This window comes from Mesoplodon mirus, assembly GCF_964341445.2.
Source record: "Mesoplodon mirus genome assembly, chromosome: 1".
Lineage (NCBI taxonomy): Eukaryota > Metazoa > Chordata > Mammalia > Artiodactyla > Ziphiidae > Mesoplodon > Mesoplodon mirus.
Window position 1 is genome coordinate 79,801,527 of NC_138976.1, and position 25,628 is coordinate 79,827,154.

General features: G+C 35.5%; 1 protein-coding gene across 4 annotated transcripts in view; it reads left to right on the forward strand.

Annotated features, from left to right (window-relative positions):
* The window catches only part of LOC309801158 (uncharacterized protein C9orf85 homolog), a 64,184-nt gene extending 48,385 nt beyond the window's left edge, over positions 1–15,799 (forward strand). For all 4 annotated transcript variants that reach the window (XM_082615623.1, XM_082615624.1, XM_082615625.1 and 1 more), the window contains 2 exons: positions 14,380–14,493; positions 14,988–15,799. In XM_082615623.1, the coding sequence (XP_082471749.1) occupies positions 14,380–14,493; positions 14,988–15,138 (265 nt within the window). In that variant the 3' untranslated portion in view covers positions 15,139–15,799. The remainder of the gene's footprint in view (positions 1–14,379; positions 14,494–14,987) is intronic.
* Positions 15,800–25,628: the final 9,829 nt, after the last annotated feature.

Below are 25,628 nucleotides of genomic sequence, written 5' to 3' on the forward strand. Positions count from 1 at the left end.
AGGGCTTAGCTTAAGTGACTCTGTTTTGGGGGCTGTTTTTTTTTTTTTTTTTTTTTTTTTTTGCGTTACTCGGACCCCTCACTGCTGTGGCCTCTCCCGTTGCAGAGCACAGGCTCCGGACGCGCAGGCTCAGCGGCCATGGCTCATGGGCCCAGCCACTCTGCGGCATGTGGGATCGTCCCGGATCGGGGCACGAACCCACATCCGCTGCATCGGGCAGGCGGACTTTCAACCACTGCGCCACCAGGGAAGCCCTGTTGTTTTGTTTTTAACAACAGTTTTATAAGTTTTGACAAATGAATACAGTTGTGAGACAAACACCACAATTAAGATATAGGACAGTTCTATTACCCACAGACATTCCTTTATGCCACTTGGTACTTCCTCCTACCTCACTCCCAGTCCCAGGCAAACACTGATCTGTTTTCTTTCCCTATACTTTTACCTTATTGCAGAATGTCATATTTATGGAGTCACACAGTATATGGTCTTTTGAGGCTGACTTCTTTAACTTAACATAGTGGATTTGAGATTCATCTGCACTGTTGTGTGCATCAGTGGTTAGGCTGTTTTATTGCTGAGTAGTATTCAATCAGGATGTATCACTGACTGTTCATCCATTCACCGGTTGATACACATTTAGGTTTGCTAGTTTTTGGTGATTGTGAACTATGCTGCCATAAACATTTCATGTACAGAGTTTTGTGTGAATGTATGGTGAAGATCTGTTTAATTTATCAGGATTTATTGATGATGGTTTTGTTGTAGTTAAGAAATCTTTGCCTAGGGTTACAAATATTTTTTCCTTTGTTTTCCTCTAGAAGTTATGTAATTCTTGGTTTTATATTGGGTTTATGATCCATTTCCTGTTAATTTTATGGATATCCAACTGTTCCATGGTTATTTGTTGAAAAGTCTGTACTTTCTCCATTGAATTCCCTTTGTGTACTGTGTTGAAAATCAGTTGATTTATGTGTAAGAGTCTATTCTGTCCCGTTGATGTATGTATGTATCTTTCACCAATACCACACTGCCTTCCTTGATTACTACAGCTTTAAGATAAGTCTTGAAATCCAGTCTTAAGAAAGTCTTCCAACCTTGTTTTTCTTTTTCAAAATTGTTTTGGCTAATATATTTACTTTGCTTTTTCTTATAACTTTTAGAATCAGCTTGTCAATTTTATTTTTATTTTTTTAAATTAATTAATTTTTTTATACAGCAGGTTCTTATTCGTTATCCATTTTATACATATTAGTGTATATATGTCAATCCCAATCTCCCAATTCATCCCACCACCACCCCCCTGCCACTATCCCCGCTTGGTGTCCATACGTTTGTTCTCTACATCTGTGTCTCAATTTCTGCCCTGCAAACCAGTTCATCTGTAGCATGTTTCTAGGTTCCACATATATGCGTTAATATATGATATTTGTTTTTCTCTTTCTGACTTACTTCACTCTGTATGACAGTCTCTAGATCCATCCACGTCTCTACAAATGACCCAATTTCGTTTCTTTTTATGGCTGAGTAATATTCCATTGTATATATGTAACACATCTTCTTTATCCATTCATCTGTTGATGGGCATTTAGGTTGCTTCCATGTCCTGGCTATTGTAAAGAGTGCTTCGATGAACATTGGGGTGCATGTGTCTTTTTAAATTACGGTTTTCTCTGGGTATATGCCCAGTAGTGGGATTGCTGGGTCATATGGTAATTCTATTTTTATTTTTTTAAGGAACCTCCATACTGTTCTCCATAGTGGCTATATTAACTTACATTCCCACCAACAGTGCAAGAGGGTTCCCTTTTCTCCACACCGTCTCCAGCATTTGTTGTTTGTAGATTTTCTGATGATGCCCATTCTGACTGGTGTGAGGTGATACCTCATTGTACTTTTGATTTGCATTTCTCTAATGATTAATGATGTTGAGCATTCTTTCATGTGTTTGTTGGCATTCTGTATATCTTCTTTGGAGAAATGTCTATTTAAGTCTTCTACCCATTTTTGGATTGGGTTGTTTGTTTGTTTGTTTTTTTTTCTTTTTGCGGTATGCGGGCCTCTCACTGTTGTGGCCTCTCCCGTTGCGGAGCACAGGCTCCGGATGCGCAGGCCCATCGGCCATGGCTCACGGGCCCAGCCGCTCCGCGGCATATGGGATCCTCCCAGACCGGGGCACGAACCCGTATCCCCTGCATCGGCAGGCGGACTCTCAACCACTGCGCCACCAGGGAGGCCCAAGTTGTTTGTTTTTTTAATATTGATCTGTATGAGCTGTTTATATATTTTGGAGATTAATCCTTTGTCCATTGATTCATTTGCAAATATTGTCTCCCATTCTGAGGGTTGTCTTTTCGTCTTGTTTGTAGTTTCCTTTGCTTTGCAAAAACTTTTAAGTTTCATTAGGCCCCATTTGTTTATTTTTTGTTCTTTATTTCCATTACTCTAGGAGGTGGATGAAAAAAGATCTTGCTGTGATTTATGTCAAAGAGTGTTCTTTCTATGTTTTCCTGTAAGAGTTTTATAGTGTCTGGTCTTACATTTAGGTCTCTAATTCATTTTGAGTCTATTTTTGTGTATGGTGTTAGGGAGTGTTCTAATTTCATTCTTTTACATATAGCTGTCCAGTTTTCCCAGCACCACTTATTGAAGAGACTGTCTTTTCTCCATTGTATATCCTTGCCTCCTTTGTCATAGATTAGTTGACCATAGGTGCATGGGTTTATCTCTGGGCTTTCTATCCTGTTCCATTGATCTATTTCTGTTTTTGTGCCAGTACCATATTGTCTTGATTACTGTAGCTTTCTAGTATAGTCTGAAGTCAGGGAGTCTGATTCCTCCTGCTCCATTTTTTTCCCTCAAGACTGCTTTGGCTGTTTGGGGTCTTTTGTGTCTCCATACAAATTTTAAGATTTTTTGTTCTAGTTCTGTAAAAAATGCCATTGGTGATTTGATAGGGATTGCACTGAATCTGTAGATGGCTTTGGGTAGTATAGTCATTTTCACAATATTGATTCTTGCAATCCAACAACATGGTATATCTCTCCATCTGTTTGTATCATCTTTAATTTCTTTCACCAGTGTCTTATAGTTTTCTGCATACAGGTCTTTTGTCTCGTTAGGTAGACTTATTCCTAGGTATTTTATTGTTTTTGTTGCAGTGGTAAATGGGAGTGTTTCCTTAATTTCTCTTTCAGATTTTTCATCAGTAGTGTATAGGACTGCGAGAGATTTCTGTGCATTAATTTTGTGTCCTGTGACTTTACCAAATTCATTGATTAGCTCTAGTAGTTTTCTGGTAGCATCTTTAGGATTCTCTATGTACAGTATCATGTCACCTGCAAACAGTGACAGATTTACTTCTTCTTTTCCAGTTTGGATTCCTTTTATTTCTTTTTCTTCCCTGATTGCTGTGGCTAAAAGTTCCAAAACTATGTTGAATAACAGTGGTGAGAGTGGGTAACCTTGTCTTGTTCCTGATGTTAAAGGAAATGGTTTCAGTTTTTCACCATTGAGGACGATGTTGGCTGTGGGTTTGTCATATATGGCCTATATTATGTTGAGGTAAGTTCCCTCTATGCCTACTTTCTGAAGAGTTGTTATCATAAATTGGTGTTAAATTTTGTCAAAAGCTTTGTCTGCATCTATTCAGATGATCCTATGGTTTTTCTTCTGCAATTTGTTAATATGGTGTATCACATTGATTGACTTGCGTATACTGAAGAATCCTTGCATCCCTGGGATAAATCCCACTTGATCATGGTGTATGATCTTTTTAATGTGTGGTTGAATTCTGTTTACTAGTATTTTGTTGAGGATCTTTGCATCTATATTCGTGAGTGATATTGGTCTGTAATTTTCTTTTTTTGTAGTATCTTTTTCTGGTTTTGGTATGAGGGTGATGTTGGCCTCATACAATGAGTTTTGGAGTGTTCCTTCCTCTGCAATATTTTGGAAGAGTTTGAGAAGGGTGGGCGTTAGCTCTTCTCTAAATGGTTGATAGAATTCACCTGTGAAGCCATCTGGTCCTGGGCTTTTGTTTGTTGGAAGATTTTTAATCACAGTTTCAATTTCATTACTTGTGATTGGACTGTTCATATTTTCTGTTTCTTCCTGGTTCAGTCTTGGAATGTTATACCTTTCTAAGAATTTGTCCATTTCTTCCAGGTTGTCCATTTTATTGGCATAGAGTTGCTTTTAGTAGTCTCTTAGGGTGCTTTGTATTTCTGCAGTGTCTGTTGTAACTTCTCCTTTTTCATTTCTAATTTTATTGATTTGAGTCCTCTCCCTCTTTTTCTTGATGAGTCTGGCTAATGGTTTATCAGTTTTGTTTATCTTCTCAAAGAACCAGCTTTTAGTTTTATTGATCTTTGCTATTGTTTTCTTTGTTTCTGTTTCATGTATTTCTGCTCTGATCTTTATGATTTCCTTCCTCTACTAACTTTGGGTTTTGTTTGTTCTTCTTTCTCTAGTTCCTTTAGGTGTAAGGTTAGATTGTTTATTTGAGATGTTTGTTGTTTCTTGAGGAAGGATTGAATTGCTCTAAACTTCCCTCTTAGTACTGCTTTTGTTGCATCCCATAGGTTTTGGATCGTTGTGTTTTCATTGTCATTTGTCTCTAAGTATTTTTTGATGCCTTCTTTGATTTCTTCAGTGATCTCTTGGTTATTTAGTAACGTATTGTTTAGCCTCTATGTGTTTGTTCTTTTTACGTTTTTCCCCTGTAACTGATTTCTTATCTCATAGCATTGTGGTCAGAAAAGATGCTTGATATGATTTCAATTTTCTTAAATTTACAGAGGCTTGATTTGTGACCCAAGATGTGATCTATCCTGGAGAATGTTCTGTGCGCACTTGAGAAGAAAGTGTAATCTGCTGTTTTTGTATGGAATGTCCTATAAATATCAATTAAATCTATCTTGTCTACTGTGTCATTTAAAGCTTGTGTTTCCTTATTAATTTTCTGTTTGGATGATCTGTCCATTGGTGTAAGTGAGGTGTTAAAGTCCCCCACCATTATTGTGTCACTGTCAATTTCCTCTTTTATAGCGGTTAGCAGTTGCCTTATGTATTGAGGAGCTCCTATATTGGGTGCATGTATATTTATACTTGTTATGTTTCTTCTTAGATTGATCCCTTGGTCATTATGCAGTGTCCTTCCTTGTCTCTTGTAACATTCTTTATTTTAAAGTCTATTTCATCTGATATGAGTATTGCTGCTCCAGCTTTCTTTTGATTTCCATTTGCATGAATATCTTTTTCCATCCCCTCACTTTCAGTCTGTATGTGTCCCTAGTTCAGAAGTGGGTTTCTTGTAGACAGCATATATATGGGTCTAGTTTTTGTATCCATTCAGTGAGCCTGTGTCTTTTGGTTGGAGCATTTAATCCATTCACGTTTAAGGTAATTACTGATATGTATGTTCCTATTACCATTTTCTTAATTGTTTTAGGTTTGTTTTTGTAGGTCCTTTTCTTCTCTTGTGTTTCCCACTTAGAGAAGTTCCTTTAACATTTGTTGTAGAGCTGGTTTGGTGGTGCTGAATTCTTTTAGCATTTGCTTGTCTGTAAAGCTTTTGATTTCTCTGTGGAATCTGAATGAGATCCTTGCTGGGTAGAGTAATCTTGGTTTTAGTTTCTTCCCTTTCATCACTTTAAATATGTCATACCACTCCCTTCTGGCTTGTAGCATTTCTGCTGAAAAATCAGCTATTAACCTTATGGGAGTTCCCTTATATGTTATTTGTCATTTTTCCCTTGCTGCTTTCAATAATTTTTCTTTGTCTTTAATTTTTGCCAATTTGATTACTATGTGTCTTGGTGTGTTTCTTCTTGGGTTTATCCTGCCTGGGACTCTCTGTGCTTCCTGGACTTGGGTGGCTATTTCATTTCCCATGTTAGGGAAGTTTTCGAGTATAATCTCTTCAAATATTTTCTCGGGTCCTTTCTCTCTCTTCTCCTTCTGGGACCCCTATTATGCGAATGTTTTTGCGTTTAATGTTGTCCCAGAGGTCTCTTAGTCTGTCTTCATTTCTTTTCATTCTTTTTTCTTTATTCTGTTCTGCAACAGTGAATTCCACCATTCTGTCTTCCAGGTCACTTATCTGTTCTGCCTATTGATTCCTTCTAGTGTATTTTTCATTTCAGTTATTGTATTGTTCATCTCTGTTTGTTCTTTAATCCTTCTAGGTGTTTGTTAAACATTTCTTACATCTTCTCGATCTTTGCCTCCATTCTTTTTCCTAGGTCCTTGATCATCTTCGCTCTCATTATTCTGAATTCCTTTTCTGGAAGGTTGCCTATCTCCACTTCATTTAGTTGTTTTTCTGGGGTTTTATCTTGTTTCTTCATCTGGTACATAGCCCTCTGCCTTTTCATCTTGTCTATCTTTCTGTGAACGTGGTTTTTGTTCCACAGGCTGCAGGATTGTAGTTCTTCTCACTTCCGGTGCACAGTGTGTGCCACATGGTGTCGATGTCGGTGTAGAGGTTCTTCTCGGAGGGCTTGCCCGAGCTGTTGCGATAGCCCGAGTAGTCGTAGGAGAAGATGTTGCAGTTGATGCGCGAGCCGAGGCCGATGTAGAAGCTGCACATCTGGCCCAGGTCCACAGCGTTGCCATGGAGAAGAGCAGCGTGTAGTGGCTGGAGGGTGCACAGTGCACGAACATGCATCCGAGCCCCAGTTTTATTTCTACCAGTTTTTTTGTATATTCTGTGATATTTTCTACATAGACAATGAATTTCTTTTTTTTTTTTTTGGCGGTATGCTGGCGTCTTACTGTTGTGGCCTCTCCCGTTGTGGAGCACAGGCTCCGGACACGCAGGCTCAGTGGCCATGGCTCACGGGCCCAGCCGCTCCACGGTATGTGGGATCCTCCTGGACCGGGGCATGAACCCGTGTTCCCTGCATCGGCAGGCGGACTCTCAACCAGTGCGCCACCAGGGAAGCCCAACAATGAATTTTTTAAAAAATGAAGACATGGGAATTCCCTGGCGGTCCAGTGGTTAGGACTTGGCGCTTTCATTGCCATGGTCACAGAACTAAGATCCTGCAAGCCGTGGGGTGGGGGGAAAAAATAAAAAGATAAAAAATGAAGACAGTTTTATTTCTTGCTTTCCAGTCTGTATGACTTTTATTTCTAGTTTGCCTTTATTGTAATGCCTAGGGCCTCCAGTATGTTTTTGAAAAGGAGTGATGGGGTCAGATATTCTTACCCTGTTCCTGATCTTATGGGGGACATACACAGTCTTTTATCATTAAGTATGGTGTTAGCTGTAGATTCTTTTTAGATACATTTTACTGGGTTGAGGAAGTTTCTTTCAATTCATAGTTTGCTGAGAGCTTATTTCATGAATAGATGTTAAATTTTGTCAAATAACTATTTCTGCATCTAGATGATCATATGGTTTTTCTTCCTTAGAACATTGATTTGATAGTTACATTTATTGATTTTAATATTGAATCAGCCTTTCATGTCCCTAGATAAACCCCACTTGATCATGATGTGTAACCTTTTACATATTGCTAGATTTGATTTGCTAACATTTTGTTACATTTTCTTGCATGTGTTCATTACCAATACTCGTTTGTAATTTTGTCTTTTTTTTTATCTTGATGTTAGGGCCTCATCAAATGAGTTGGGAACTGTTTCTTTCTATTTTATTTTCTGGAAAGATTTGTGTAAAATTAGTATTATCTCTTAAATGTTTGGTAGAATTCACCAATTCTAAAGCCATTTGGGCCTGGAGTTTTACTTGTTTGGAGAGTTTTTAACCATAACTAAATTTTTCTTTAATGGGTAGAGGAGTTTTTAAATTATCTATTTCATCTTAAGCATGTTTTTATACTGTGTCTTTCCAGAAATTTGTCCATTTCAATGAAGTGGTTGGATTTATAGGCATAGAGTTTTTAGTGTATTTTTCTTATTATTCTTTAATATCTGTTGCATCTCTAGTATTGTTCCCTCTTTCCTTCCTGAAATTGATAATTTGTGGTCTCTCTTTTTTTATCTTGATCAGTCTGGCTGTATGTTTATGAATTATATTAATCTTTGCAAAGAGCCTGCTTTGGATTTTATTGGTTTTCTCTTTTTCTGTTTTTCAATTTCATCGATTTCTGTTCACATTGATATTGCTTCCTCCCTTTTGTTTACTTTGAGTTTAATTTACTCTTCTTTTTCTTCTTTCTTAAGATGGATGTTTAGATAGTTCTTTTTGCTTAATATAAGCATTTAATTATATAAATTTCCCAAGAACATCTTTAGCTCCATTCCATAAATTTTGGTGCTGTGTTTTCATTATCATTCAATCGAAGTATTCTAATGGCCTTTGTGACTTCCTCTTTAACCTGTAGTTTATTTAGAATTGTTTTGTTTAATTTTTGTATATTTGGGCATTCTCCAGATGTTTTTCTGTTTCTGATTTTTGGTTAATTTCATTGTGGTAAGAGAACATACTTTTTTTTTTTTTTTTTTTTTTTTTTTTTTTTTTGCTGTACGCGGGCCTCTCACTGTCGTGGCCTCTCCCGTTGCGGAGCACAGGCTCCGGACGCACAGGCCCAGCGGCCATGTTTCACGGGCCCAGCCGCTCCGCGGCATATGGGATCCTCCCAGACCGGGGCACGAACCTGTATCCCCTGCATCGGCAAGCGGACTCTCAACCACTGCGCCACCAGGGAGGCCCAAGAGAACATACTTTATATAAATTTTAGGCTTTTGTTTTTAATTTGTTAAGGTTGGTTTTATAGCTCAGAATATGGTTTATATTAGATTCTGTTCCATGTGTGCTTGAAGAGAATATATTGCTCTTGTTGGGTGGAGTGTTCTGTAAATGTCAGTTTGATTGATAGGTTTCTGTCAATCAGGTCTTCTATATCTTTACTGATTTTTGTCTGCTTGTTGCTTCACTTACAGAGAGAGAAGTGTTGAAGTCCCCAGTTGTAATTGTGGATTGGTCTATTTCTCTTTTTAGTTCAATGCTTTTGCATCATTTATTTCAACACACTGTTTTTTGGTGCATAAATATTTAGGATTACTTCATGCTTTTGGAAAATTGATTCCTTCATTGTCATATAATATCCTTTCTTAAACCTGACAGTTTTCTTTGCTTTGAAGTCTATTTCAATAATAATGTAGCTTTCTTCTGATTAGTGTTTGCATTTGTTTTTTTTTTCCTGCCCTTCTCCTTTTAACTCTCTACAGGCATATCTCAGAGATACTGTGGGTTTGATTTCAGGGCACCTCAGTAAAGCAAACACTGCAGTAAAGTGAGTCACATGAATTTTTTGGTTTCCCAGTGCATGTAGAACCTATGCTTACACTATATTGTAGTCTAAGTATGCAATAGCATTATGTTTTTAAAAAATCAATGTATATACCTTATTTTAAAAATATTGCTAGAAAATGTGAACCATCATCTGAGCCTTCAGCAAGTCGTAATCTTTTTGCTCTAGTAACATCAAAGATTACTCATCACATATAACTGCAACAAATATAATAATAATTTAAAAAATTGAAATATTGCAAGAATATCCAAAATGTGACACAGAGGCACAAAATGAGCAAATGTTGTTGGAAAAAATGACAACAATAGACTTGCTCAACACAGGGTTGCCACAAACCTTCAACTTGTTTAAAAAAGAAAAAAAAAAGCAATATCTGTAAAGTACAATAAAATGAGGTATGCCTGTTTATGTTTAAAGTGGATTTCTTGTATCTTTCACTCCATGTTTTTCTTATTTCTAATATATTTCTGTTTGGCTTTTTAAAAATATCTTTATTAAGATTCACATACTATACTGTTCATCCATTTGAAGTGTACAGTTTAGCAGCTTTTTGTGTTATATATCACAGAGTTTTGCAAACATATCAAATTTTGAACATTTTCATCATCTCAGAAAGAAACCTCATACCCATTAGGAGTCAATCTCCATTTCTCCCCCAAACATTCCCCATCCCTTGCTTTCTGTTTCTATAGATTTACCTATTTTGGACATTTCATATAAACAGAATCATATAATATATAGTCTTCTATGACTGCCTTCTTTCACTTAACATATTTTTTTCATGCACGTTGTAACATTTATCAGTGCTTAATTCTTTTTTATTAATAAGTAATACTCCATTGTATGGATATATATTCTTATTTACCCATTCATCAATTGATGGACATTTGGATTATTCCTACTTTTTTGGCTGTTTCAAATAATGCTGCTGTGAACATTGATGTACAAGTTTTTGTGTGTATTTGTGTTTTCAATTCTGTTGGGTATGTATCTAGAAGTAGAGTTTCTGGGTTAGGTGATACTTCTATATTTATAACCTTTTGAGGAACTGCCAAATTGTTTTCAAAAGTGACCGTACCTTTTTACTTCCCACCAGCAATATGAGGATTCCAGTTTCTCCACATCCTTACCAACACTTGTTATTGCCCTTCTTTTTGATACTAGTCATTCTAGTCAGTATACGGTGGTTCCTTATTGTGGTTTTGATTTGCATTTCCCTGATGACTAAAGATGTTGAGAATCTTTTCATGTGCTTATTGGCCATTTGTATATCTTTTTTGGGAAAATGTCGATTCAGATTCTTTTTTTATTTGTAATTGTGTTATTTGTCTTTTTATTATTGAGTTATAGGAGTTTTTAGTATATTCTAGATGCCAGTTCCTTATCAGATATGATTTCCAAGTATTTTCTCCCATTCAGCAGGGTTTTGTTTTCATTTTCTTGATAATGTCCTTTGATGCACAAAAATTTTTAATTTTTTGAAAATTGAGATATAATTGACATATAACGTTATGTTAGTTTCAAGTATACAACATAATAATTTGATATTTGTATACATTGCAAAATGATCACCACAATAAGTCTAGTTAACATGTGTCACCATACATAGTCACAAAATTTTTTTCTTGTGATGAGAGCTTTTAAGATTTACTTTCTTAGCAACTTTCAAATATGCAATACAGAATTATTAACCATAGTTACCATGATATACATTACATCCTGATGACTTATTTATTTTATTACTCAAAGTTTGTACCTTTTGACCCCCTTCACCCATTTTGCCCACCCCCTACCCCTTGCCTTTGACAACCACCAATCTGTTCTCTGTATCCATGAGCTAGGTATTTTATTTATTTATTTATTTATTCATTCATTCATTCAAGATTTTACATATAAGTGAGATTATATGGAATTTGCCTTTTTCTGTCTGACTTATTTCCCTTGGCATAATGCCCTCAGGGTCCATCCATGTTGTCACAAATGGCAAGATTCCCTTCTTTTTTAAAGACTGAATAATATTCCATTGTGTGTGTGTGTGTGTGTGTGTGTGTATGTATATATTACATTTTCTTTATTCATCCATCAGTGGACTCTTGGGTTGTTTCCATTTCTTTTCCGTTGCAAATAATGCTGCAGTGAACATGGGGATGCATATATCTTTTCAAGTTAGTGTTTTTGTTTTCTTTGGAATAATACCCAGAAGTAGAATTGCTGGATCAAATGGTAGTTCCGTTTTTAATTTTTTGATTAACCTCTATGATGTTTCCCATAGTGGCTGCACTGATTTACATTCCCATTAACAGTGCATAAACTTTCCTTTTTTCCCACATTCTTGCCAACACTTGTTATTTCTTGTCTTTTTGATAATAGCCATTCTGACAGGTGTGAAGTGATACCTCATTGTGGTTTAGATTTGAATTTCCCTGATTATTAGTGACGTTGAGCTTTTTTTTTTTTTTTTTGTGGTACGCGGGTCTCTCACTGTTGTGGCCTCTCCCATTGCAGAGCACAGGCTCCGGACGTGCAGGCTCAGCAGCCATGGCTCACGGGCCTAGCCGCTCTGCGGCATGTGGGATCTTCCCGGACTGGGGCATGAACCCATGTCCCCTGCATCAGCAGGCGGACTCTCAACCACTGCGCCACCAGGGAAGCCTGAGCATCTTTTTATGTACCTGTTGGCCATCTGTATGTCTTCTTTGGAAAAATGTCTATTCAGATTCTTTGCCCATTTTTTAATCAGATTTTTTTTTTTTTTTTTTGCCTTTGGGGTATATGAGTCCTTTGTATATTTGAGTTATTAACCCCTTAACAGATACATGATTTGCAAATATTTTCTCTCATTCTGTAGGTTGCCTTTTCCTTTTGTTGGCATTTTCCTTTGCTGTGAAGAAGCTTTTTAGTATGTTATAGTCCCACTTGTTTTTTATTTTTTGACTTTATTTCCAAAGTGATTTCCAAAAAAATTGCCAAGACTGATGTCAAGAGCTTACTGCCAGTTTTCTTCTAGGAGTTTTATGGTTTTAAGTCTTATATTCAAGTCTGTAACCCATTTTGAGTTAATTTTTTGTATGATAGAAGATAGTGGTCTAGTTTTTTTGTATGGTATAAGATAGTGGTCTAGTTCTATTCTTTTGCATGTGGCTGTCCAGTTTTTCCAATACCATTTATAGAAGAGACTGTTCTTTCCTTATTGTATATTCTTGGCTCCTTTTTATAAATTAATTGACCATATATGAATGGGTTTATTTCTGGGCTCTCTATTCTGTTCCATCAATCTATGTGTCTATTTTTATGCCAGTACCACACTGTTTTGATTACTGTGGCTTTGTAATATAGTTTGAAATCAGGAAGTGTGATGCCGCTACCTTTGTTCTTCTTTCTCAAGACTGCTTTGCTATTTGGGGCCTTTTGTGGTTCCATACAAATTTAGGATTGTTTGTTTTATTTCTGTGAAAAATGCCACTGAAATTTTGATAAGGACTGAATTGAATCTATAGATTGCTTTTGGTAGTATGGCCTTTTAAACAATATTATATGGGTACGTATGGAATATTCCAACCAAAAGCAACAAAATACCCACTCTTCTCAAGTGTCCATGGAGCATTCTCCAGGATATATTTTATGTTAACCCACAAAACAGTTCTGAGAGGGAAGTTCCTAGCAGTAAATACTTACGTCAAGAAACAAAAAAAATCTTAAACAACCTAACTTTGCTCCTAAAGGAACTAGAAAAATAGATGAACTCCAAAGTTAGTAGAAGGAAGGAAATAACAAAGATCAGATTGGAAATAATTGAAATAGGAACTGAAAAGACAACAGGCAAGATCAATGAATCTCAGAACTGGTTATTTGTAAAGATAAACAAAATTGTCAGTCCTTTAGCTAGAATCACCAAGAAAAAAAAGAACTCAAATAAATCAAATCAGAAATGAAAGAGGAGACATTGCAACAGATACCACAGAAATACAAAGGATTTTAAGAGACTATGATGGACAATTATATGCCAACACATTTGCCAACCTATAAGAAATGGGTAAATTCCTAGAAACATACACCCTACAAAGACTGAATCATGAAGAAGTAAAAACCTGAAAGTTCAATTTCTAGTAAGAAGATTGAATTAGCAATCAAAAATCTCCCAACAAACAAAAGTCCAGGACCAGACAGCTTCACTGGTAAATTCTACCAAACATTCAAAGAAGAACTAATACCAGTCCCTCTCAAACTCTTCCAAAAGAAAAAAAAAAAAACTAATACCAATCCTTCTCAGACTCTTCAAGAGGAGGGAATGCTTCCAAACTCATTTTATGAGGCCAGCATTACTCTGCTACCAAACCAGACAGGGATACCACAAGAAAAGAAAATTACAGGCCATTATCCCTGATGAACATAGATGCAAAAATCCTCAACAAAATATTAGTAAACTGAATTCAATAATACATCAAAAGGACCATTCACCATGATCAGGTGGGGTTTACTCAGGCATGCAAGAATGGTTCAGTTTCCTCAAATCAATCAATATGATACGGCACATTAATAAAATGAAGGATAAAAATCATATGACCATCTCAATAGATGCAGAAAAAGCATTTCACACAATGATATGATAAAAACTCTCAACAAAGTGGGTATAGAGAGAAAGTGTCTCAACATAATCAAGGCCATATATGATAAATCCACAGCTAACATTATACTCAGTGGTGAAAACTGAAAGCTTTCCCTCTAAGATCAGGAACAATACAAGGATGCCCACTGTTGCCACTTTTATTCAACATAGTGTTGGAAGTCCTAGCCAGAGCAATCAGATAAGGAAAAGAAATAAAAGGAATCCAAATTGAAAAGGAAGAAGTAATACTGTTAATATTTGCAGATGACATTTTTTAAAAGCTTTAAGAAAGTAGATAAATGTCTACTATTATTCTGAGCTGTACACTGTTCTCTAGAAATGCTATGTAATTAATCTAAAGTAACATGTGAGAGTAATATCTGAGATTGAGTCTTATCAGCTATACACTTAGCCACACACCCCCTTATTTCATTAAATAAACCTTAGATAATGTGTAAAAAATTAAGGTTTTCTTTTCTTTTCTACATTTAGTGTTAAATGTTTACAAAAGACAGTGAAGGATTCTTATCACATAATGTGTAGACCATGTGCCTGTGATCTTGAAGTTTGTGCCAAATGTGGAAAGAGAGAAGATGTTGTTATTCCGTGAGTATTTCTTTTTATGTTTGGGATTTACTCTTTTAATTAATATGTGAATTTTCTTTTAAGGAAACATTCAGTTGCTCTGAGAATCTTAAGATGCAGAATATCACACTAATGTAGACGTTGTTCTACCCAACAGGAAGAACATCTTAATTAATTGTTAAATGTTTCTATCATTATAATAAAAGTGAAACATCATTTTTAGAAAGTTAAAATATTTATGAGGTTCACATTTATTACACATTACAAAAGAATTACTCATTATATAACTTCTTTTCTTTAATGGACATCATGTGTTAATTTCTTTGATCATACTTTATTGACAACTGTATTATAATTGGTTGGCTCTTGAGTTAAGTTAATCTTCAAGGATCTTTTCCTCTTTATTTATTTCATTAGGCTCCTGTTAATCAAGAAATGTAGTGTAAAAGTCTTTTCAATCTACACAGTTAAACAATGAAGTCCTGAGAAATAAAGTTTTTTTCTTCCACCTTTAGGTTTAATATAGAACCAGAAAAGACAGAAAATGTTGAAAATAATCTACATTCCAGCCACAGAAGAAGCTGCAGAAGAAATGAAGAAAGTGATGATGATTTAGATTTTGATATTGATTTAGATGACACAGAAGAAGACAATCAGATGGATTGATATAACTATATTAAAAGACAGTTTGAAAGCATGAAATTCTGAACAACTTTGATTTTGAGGGTTTAAAAAAAAAATACTGTGGAATCCTAGTAAGGACATTGGAAAAACCTATCGAAAATACATGGACAATGTGAATTGTATATGATATTTGAATAGTGATAAAGCTTTCATCCAGAGTTTTCTTATAATACATTTTAAAGTAGCATATGCTAGTATATCTGCCAAAATGAGTATTGGAGTATCGTATTGCAGTTCATGGGAATTATTTAGAAGAATATACTATCTAGTATCAAATTAAGCAAGATTCAGAATTGATGGTTGTATAGAAACTATCTCACGGAAAAGTCAGATGACATTATTATGTTGCTAGCCTCAGGAGGTCCTTTTGATAGATTGATCTCAGGTTAATGTCCCACATAACAAAAGCCCTCTTGCTTACGCTTGCTTGTTGTAAAGCAAAAAGTTTATTGTTTTTTAATAATAATGTTTAACAAGTATGTAGCAGTTTTTCTTTGAAAGTGTTTTTGTGTATCTTATCACATTATTTTTAACTTTTTCTGCTTATGAAACTTACATACAGAAAAAATGCATAAAATCTATATGTATAGCTTAACACATAATTATAAAGAAAAATCATACATTTATCACCTGCGTGAATAAAATACTCCTAAACAATATAAGTTAGCTTTGTCTGATTTTTGAACATTTTTTCTTTTTGTTTTGAAAAATCTCAAACCTAAAGAAAAGTAGCAGTGTAATACAATGAACCTTTGTATGCTCTTCACTTAGATTCACAGTTGTTAACATTTTGCCACATTTTCTTTATATTTGAATAGATATATGGATATATTTTTTATTTGCTGAACCATTTGAAAATAAGTGGCAGGCATTGGTTTCGAACTTTATATGAACAGACATACTATGCATGTTAATTTGTATCTCTTCTTATTTCATTATTATGAAACTTGTGAAGTTGATCCGTGTTGTTGCAAGAGCTCTAATTTGTTAATATTACATTTTTTATTCTATATTTTATTGTTTTATTCTATTGTATTTACATACCACAATTTATTTTTCCTCTCTAATATTGAGGGACATTTGAGTTATTTCAGAATCTTCCTATAACAAACAATACTAAGTGTTTCTTGGTATAAGTGTCTTATTTCTCGGTACATTTTCTGTTAGGTATGTAATAGAAGAAGATTGAAATGTTTCCTGGTGTACTTGTCTTGTTTCTTGCTACAGTTTCTGTTAGGTGTGTCTAGCAGTGGTAGAGGGCATCAGGTATATATGCATCTTCAGTATTACTATGTACTATGTAATGCTGTCTTTCCAGAAGGATTGTTATCTCCCTTCCCCATAGCAATGTATTAGAGTTCTTGTGCTCTGCATCCTTTCCAACACTTGGTATCATACTTTTAAATTTCTGTCAGTTAGATATGTGTGCAACATATGTCTTTGTCTTATTAATTTGTATTTCTCTAATTACTAATGAGCTTGAGCCCCCTTTAATGTTTATTGACCACTGGTTTTTGGGTAATAGATGATATTAAGGAATCATTTTGTTAAGGTGTAATAATGTTATTTGAGAGATACATATTGAAATATTAAAGGGTGTATAGTCAATTTACTTTAAAATATTTTAAGCATAAAAAAGTAGAGATACAGATAACATTTCAGTGGCATCAAAAATATGTTATTTACCTAGGAGTAAATTTTAAAAACACTCAAGAACTCTGTTGACAAAAATATAAAATCTTATCAAGACATTAAAATTAAATGGAGACAAATGGAAAAAGATAAAAATAAATGGAGAGGGGCTTCCCTGGTGGCGCAGTGGTTGAGAGTCTGCCTGCCGATGCAGGGGACCCGGGTTCATGCCCTGGTCCGGGAAGATCCCACATGCCACGGAGCGGCTAGGACCGTGAGCCATGGCTGCTGAGCCTGCGCATCCAGAGCCTGTGCTCCGCAACGGGAGAGGCCACAACAGTGAGAGGCCCGCGTACCGCAAAAAAATAAATAAATAAAATATAAATAAATAAATAAATAAATAAATAAATAAATGGAGAGAGATATCATGTTTATGATATAGAAACCTCTAAGTTTACAGTCTACAGAAAGTTTTTCTGCCATAAATTCGTGTGGCTTACCTTTTTGTTTGTAAATTTGTTTTCTGAACTATGTAACTTTTGTGGTAATGAGCCAACTTAATTATTATTAGACCTAGCATAAATTCTTCCCCATCTGAGTGAGTTATAATTCCTCAGATTACCTTACTAGGAGAGAAATTTAATGAAGAGCATCACCTAGTGACATGTACTAATATCTGCATTTCATTCTTCAGTGCTAAGAGAGATTTTGTTTTGTTTTTTCAACAGACTGAAATTTAATTGTTACATTTAGCTCATTTACATGTCTTTAGGTCTTATCCTTTCTAATCTAAAAATTATTTTTATTGGAACTCAGCATGGATCTAAGTCCTGGCTCTGCCAGTTACTAGCTGTGTGACTTGGTACAAATTAATTAATCTTTCTGTGCCAACTATGAGTGCACTAAACAACTGATATTATTATTGCTACTGTGATTTTGTGTGTATATATATATATATATATATATATTAGTAATGAGTTAGTAATTATTAACTGGAAATGAAGTAATTATTAGTAATGAAGATGTCAATTTGGTTGTTTGCCTATGTTCTTCAGAAGAACATATGTATGTGTTTATATATGGAATGCAGAATGTTAGAAGGTGAAAAGTTCTATGGGAAAAAAAATAAGGCATGGTAGGGTGATTGGGAGTCTAAGGGTATGGATGGGGTGGGAATGAGGGTGCACAAGGGGATGGGAAGTGGTCTTTTTAAATAAGGTGCTTGGAGACATGTTGGGGAAGAATGTTCCAGGCAGAGGAAGCAGCCACTACAAGGCCTCTAAAGCAAGATTGTGCCAGGTGTGTTCAAGGGACAGCAAGGAAGGGAGTGATTAAGTTGGAGAGTTGAAAGAGATAAGATCAGGAAGGTAATGGAAGGCCAGATGATGTGAAACCTGCTTTTAAGATGTTTTTTGTTTATCTTTGGTTTTCAGCCATTTGACTGATTTCTAAGGTGTGAATTTCTTATTTATGCTACTTAAGGTTTTCTGAGTCTCTCATATCTGTTGGTCAATGTCCTTGAACAGACTTGGAAAGTCGTTAGCTATTATTTCTTCAAATATGCTTTTTCCTATTCTTTCCTCTCCTTCTAGCACTCCCATTCTATATACATAGGAGTGTGTCCCACGTCTTTCTCATGCTCTGCTTTCTTTTTTCTATTTGTTTTTTCCTTTTTGTGTTTGTTTGTTTGTATGTTTTCTATTGGCCTTTCTTTGCATTCATAATTCTGTCTTCTATATAAACAGGAGTAATGTGTTCAGTATGCTTTTATTTTTTAAATTTTATTGAAGTGTAGTTGATTTACCCTGTTAATTTATGCTATACAGCAAAGTGACTCAGTTATACATATATATATTCTTTTTCATATTCTTTTCCATTATAGTTTACTACAGGATATTGAGTATAATTCCCTGTGAAAAGGGCATGTATTTATTTATGTATTTATATTTATTTGTTTATTTTAGCCATGAGGCTCGCGGGATCCCAGTTCCCCAACCAGTGATCAAACCCATGCCCCCTGCTGTGGAAGCACGGAGTCTCAACCACTGGACCGCCAGCCAGGCAATTCCTACTAGTATGCTTTTAAACCCATCTAATACATTCTTAATTTCAGTAACTGAATTTTGCAGTTCTAAAATGTTCATTTGATTCTTTTTTTAAAAAAATAGATTTATCTCTGTTGAAATATTCTGTGCTACCTATCTTGTACATTTTTTCTCTTTTTTAATGTATTAATTACAGTTATTTTGAAGTTCTTGTTCACTTTTGTTTGCTTTTACTAATTATTTTATCTCTTGACTGTTGGTCACTACCCCCAGCTTTGCATATCTAATAACTTTTATTGTATGCTAGAAATTGTGAATGATACATTATAGAGACTTCCTCTGAAAAATAAATTACCGCAGATCACCTTGACCCTGTCAAAACTTGGGTTTAGGCTTGGGGTGGTCTATTTCAGTTTCACACTTATTCCTGGCTCTTACTCCTTGAGTATTGTTTTTATTCCTAAGCATGTATTTTCTGAGGTCTCAATGCCACTGGTGTTCACCAAGGAACCTCCCCTCTGGGTGAGCCCAAACTGCAACACTGGGTGACCTCTGAAGTCTCTGCCTACCTCTCAGCCTCACAGCAGCTATTCTCTGCTAGGACTCCTGGAGTTGTGCCCTGCATGTGTGCAGTTTAGGAGACTAAGGAGTGACCAGAGAAGTAGAAGGAGAACCAAGAAAGGGTGTCCTGAAAGGCAACAGGCACACATATTGAGTGCTTACTGTATTCTGACAGTGCTCTAAACTAAGCCCTTTCTTAGGGCTTAGTTTAAACTAAGTGATAAACTCCTTGAATATATATCAAGGCCCTGCGTAGTGATAACTATCGTTATCCACATTTACAGATGGGAAACTGAGATTAAGTAAATTGACATACAGCCACAGAGTGTTTAGGTCCAGGTTTTGAACCTACACAATCATCTGATCCCAAACCCTATTCTGCCTATTAGGGTTAGTATGCTTAAGAAAAATATGTGAGTTGCTGACTGGATAACTCCACTATTTTTCATACTACTATTCCAGGGCTCTGTTGACAGTCATTTCCACTGCCACACTTTCATATTCCGTTATTTGAGAGAATTTAGAGCTTTTTTCTCTTTTTTTCTGAAGTACTATCCCAGGCATCACTGGAGAGAGCTTAAGTTTTTAGCCACTGCTGATATACCTGAGTTCAAGTCACTTTTTTTGTACTCTCCTCCATGATTGTTGATTTCCATATATGAATCATAATACCTGTGGTCTTCCTAATTAGTGATGTCATGTTATTGTGAGACCTACTGCATAATGGAAGGAATATAGGTGTTTGCAAGCAATTCTGGATATATCTAGTAGCTGTATTGGGAAGGTAAGTTGTAGTGATTATCTCCTAATATGGTAATAATTATTAGGAGGGTAAAACGTTGTTATATGTACTTGGTGCTTATATATATTTTTTCATCATAAAAGATAAACAGCAATGTTCTTAGTGTTCTCCATTTTTCAGGTGACTTACCTAAGGCTTGAGGTTAAGTAACTTGCCAAAGTCAAAAAGATAATAAGTAATAAACCTGAGGTTCAAACCAAGTCTATGTGGCTCCAAAGCCTATATTATTTCAACCACATTTGTGCAAAATTACAAATATTCCATGTTCCTAAATGCTTTTTTTCTTAAGTGAAATATGTAACAACATTAACCTGAACACACCTCTATCCTTTCCTTATGTCCCTCTTTCTAGGTCTTTTCCCTCTCTCGTAACATTAGTCCTGTACTGAATGATTGCCCTGTTTAAAAGCTACATTTTTTAAAAAATAAAAAGATTATAGATATCCTCCATATAACTTGTGGCATAGAATTTTTGTCACTCATTATGTTCAAATTTGTCAGTAATGTTAAATGTTGCAAGATTGTTTTGCACAATTTTTACTGGCAAACTTACAGAGTCGGGAGTACGCTGGGATTACTTAGCTCTATGCTAATGAGCTGCACAATTTCATCAACAACTATGGAAAAAATTATGCATCCCCAAATCTCTTAAATAAGACTAATTTTTAAGGAATTAAAGTACCAGGCTTTCAAAAGATAGCATTACATAAAACTACATATAAGGTTACATCAGTTACTTCTATATAATCTTAAAAGTAAAAAAATTTTTATAATCTTAAAAATGTTTCCTTTCAAATCAAATAGTTTGCATTATAAAATGTATAGTTGGTACTTGATGCTAATATGGAGGGTTTTAAAAAATATATTGGATATAAAATTACAAACAGTACCTAAGTGTTCAAAAGTTGACTAAGTGATACAATATTCCATCAAAATTTGGTTTAGAAGTTTCTGTAACCTCCAGAAATATTAATTTGTAGTATATAAATTAAATAAAAATATTCAATATTTAAATGTATATTATTTAAATAATATTTAAAAATAACTTTTCTATTTTCTAAGGCAAATCAAATGTCTTTGAATTGAACATAAACATTAATTTGTAATTAACATTTTAAAATTATACATTGTCCATGGATGGACCTCACAGATAATGATGAACAAAAGAATCCAAACACGAGATTATACATTTTATGATTCCATTTGTATGAAATTCAGAAATAATCAAAACTGGGAATTCCCTGGTGGTCCAGCGGTTAGGACTCAGAGCTTTCACTGCCAGTGTGCGGATTCAATCCCTGGTTGGTGAATTAAGATCACACAAGCCGTCCAGCGTGGCCAAAAAAAACCCCCAAAATAACAAACAAACAAAACCAAACAGAACAAAAATAGTCAAAACTAATGATGATAGACACCAGAATAGTGGTTACCCTTGAGAGTGTGGTATTGACTAGGAAGGGACGCAATGGAAACTTCTGGGGTGCTGGAATTGCCCTTATCCTGATCTAAGGGTAGTTACAGAAGTATCTAAAAATATAAAATTTAACAGGATTTGTTCACTTTATTGTATCTAAATTTTACCTGAATTCAAAAGTAATTAGAGTACTTAATTTTAAAAAATTAATAGATACCATTAGCAAATCCATTCCTTGAAATAAAGCAATGTGGATTTCGGCGTCAGGAAGAGTAGCAGGCAGAGAGACTTGGAGGCAGAAAGATCTGTTTGAACCCTAACCCTGCTCCTTCACTGGCTTTGTGACCCTGGGCCAATTTCCTTGTGAAGTTACCTTCTGTGCGCTTTACCTAGTTGTAAAATGAAGACTGATTTCTACAGTATAAGATTGCTATTGGGCTTCCCTGGTGGCGCAGTGGTTGAGAGTCTGCCTGCTGATGCAGGGGACACGGGTTCGTGCCCCGGTCCGGGAAGATCCCACATGCTGCGGAGTGGCTGGGCCCGTGAGCCATGGCCCCTGAGCCTGCGCGTCCAGAGCCTGTGCTCCGCAACGGGAGAGGCCACAACAGTGAGAGGCCCACGTACCGCAAAAAAAAAAAAAATTAAAAAAAAAAAGAAAAAGATTGCTATTAGTTTAAATACACTATCTATAAAGCTCCTGGCCCATAGGTGCTCTATTCATAGAGCTTATAAATATTACTTTATAAATTTTGGCTTAGACATTTTCTTTCAAATTATCCCAAGATGCTTTGTGTGGGTGAGACATAGGTAAACTGAAAATTCTTGGGTGGGGGAGAGAAAAGAAACCTTGATACAGAATTCATATACACTGCAAGTAAGAGGCAAACCCTTCCATTTGTAATAAGACATGTCAGGCTTGCTATCGGCTATTTTTGGTATTTGTGAGGGATAGGCCCTTCAATAACAACATCCAGGGACTTCTCTGGTGGCACAGTGGTTAAGAGGCCACCTGCCAATGCAGAGGACACAGGTTCGAGCCCTGCCAGGAAGATCCCACATGCCTTGGAGCACCTAAGCCTGCGAACCACAACTACTGAGCCCGCGTGCCTGGAGCCTGAGCTCCGCAACTAGAGAAGCCACCGCAATGAGAAGCCCGTGCACTGCAACGAAACGTAGCCCCTGCTCGCTGCAACTAGACAAAGCCCATGCGCAGCTACAAAGGCCCAACGCAGCCATAAATAAATAAATAAATAAATAAATAAATAAATAAATAAATAAATAAGTAAGTAAGTAAGTAAGTAAATACATACATACATACATACATACAACATCCACAAATTTGTGAGTACAATAGTGAGCTTTAGAAAAAATATTTCTGACAGTAACAACTTTATAAACTTCCCTTCATTTCTTTGTTAAAACTAAGTAATACCATATTGCCAACCGTAATTAATATCACACAGACACAGGAACTGAGAAACTTTAGTAAATCAAATGATCAAAAAATTTATATTTTTAAAATTACCTAATGAATTAAAAATACAAAATAAATTAGAAAAGCATATTCCGTTACACTGAACTTTTATTTAAATTATAAGCGTGCATATTTAAATTACAAACAACATTATTTGTGTAGTTGTTTGTAATTATTTATTCTACTTTTTATTTTCACTTATTTAATCTAGTCACAATTTATTTGTGGGGTATATTTTCTTTAATCTGTAAAAGTTATTTTTTTCTCTGAGTGTTATGAAGAAAAATCACAGTAACATGGAGAACAATGACCTAAATGGCTGATAAAGGAAATGAATTGGCCCTGGGGAAATTGCCAGGACCAGCTGAGGTTAGGAAAGATGATCTACGGGACAAAACTGACGTCCCTTAGAAGAGGATATTACAGCATGTCCACGAAGTTCGGAAACATAAACTGACTTAAATTATGTTATTTACACTTTCAAATAGTATACTCAGTAGGTTTCCTGATGAAGTGCTCTAAATTTAAAGCAATAGGTCCAATTGTTATTCTAGAAAAATATGTAATCGATACACTAGAGTGTCCAGAACATCTGGAAACACAAGGAGAATAGTGTATTTATTATACTTCATCCAAGAGCATACTGAACATACTATTTGGAAGTACAACTGAATAGTTACACACTGTTTTAAAAAATAAGTTTCTCCGATGTTTCTCACCTTTGCAACATTTGTTACTACCAGCTGAACAAGGCAGGTGCAGCGAGAGCGGCTGCTAGTGGACAGTGACAAAAACAAGACTTACTGAAACAAACAAGTGTTTCTTATAAATAATTTGGAAACAATTTTGGAATCCATTTCTTGGCAATGAAAATAGTACATTTCAGATCCTATTAAGTGATTGATTTATATGTGGGAAGCCCTCAACTGGTAGTTCTGGAAATATTTAATGACGCTATGCCACTGTCTGTAAAGTTGAGAGGATATCCTACAGAAAATGAAAATCCCAGAGGAAGGAAGACATGTGGGAGTATGCTGTCTCTGCATGGTCACGATCACCTAATACGAGGTTTGTGCTGGAGAACTGTGGTGACACGACCAGTTACAACTGAAATGGGCCCTGAGGATGGATTGGAGACAAAACAGGAATCCACAAAACAGTTCCATTGTATGTTTGAACAAGCATCCAACCAGACAAGCTTTCTGTATTTTTCCAGTCATACGACTTCTCTTTTTCCATGATCCACTTAAGTACATTTTGCCCCCATGTAGGACATACCTATAGTCCAAAAGTCAGTCATGTTCTTCCCAGCTGTAAACTGACTACAGAGATGACTAAAACACCATGGAACTGAACTTAAAGTAGTAAATTTGCTGTTTTTTTGGGGGGGTGGGGGGCGTTCAGTGCTGCATTAGGAGATGAAAAAATTTCGAATAAGTTTCAACTCAGGGGCTACTGACCCCACCAGTATTCAAGGAGCCTATGAATCCACATGTGCTCTCAGCATTGACAGTAGACTGAATAAATAATACGTCTTACATATGTATCTACTATTTTTATGTGTAGATGTGATTAGTTAAATGCAAATTCAATTAAAATTATTACTGAGTTCACAGTATTCTTGAAATTATGTTTCCTCAGTTTATACCAAATGTTCAATTCATATATATAAATATGCAGGACTGTCACTATTTTTGCTGTTAAAAAAGGATTCTAGTCCTGGAAATGGTTGAGAATCACTGCTAAAAGTATCAGTCTTCACTGTGCTATAAATTCTGTAAAATTCTATAAAAGCTTTTCATACAACATAGTGATAATTCCATCTCTATACTATTTAAATGCTTTATTGAGGTATAATTTATATGCCATAAAATTTACTTAAGTGTTTAATTTTATGATTTGGTAAGTTTACAGTGTTGTACAATTATCACCACAATCTAGTTTTAGTCCATTCCCATCTTCTCAGAAGGATCCGTCATGCCCAGTGTTTAGTCACTCCCCATTCCTATTCCCAGCCCCAGGCAACTAATCTCCTTTCTGTGTCTATAAAATTACTTTTTATGAACCTTTCAGATAAATGAAATCACAAAATATGTAGTCGGTAAGTCTGGGTTTTTTCATCGAACATAACATTTTTGAGATAGATTCATGTAACATGTATCAGTAGTTCATCATTCTCTTTTTCTTTTTTACTAAATAACATCCCATTGTATGGCCATACTAATTCTGTTTACCCATTCCAATCTTTATTGGTTCCACTTTATGGCTATTATGAGTAATGCTGTTGTGAACATCTGCATTGTGTTTGTGTGGACATATGTTTTCATTTTTCTTGAGTGTATGTATACCTAGGAGTGAGATTGATGGATCCTATGGTAAATTTACATTTAATTTTTAAGAAGCTACCAAATTTTTTCTGTTTTTCAGGGTGGCTGCACCATTTATAATCCTGCCATCGGTGTTGAGGGGTTCTCATTGAGGAGGTTCCACATCCTCACCAATACTTGTAATTGTTGATCCATTTTGATTATCACCATTCTAGTG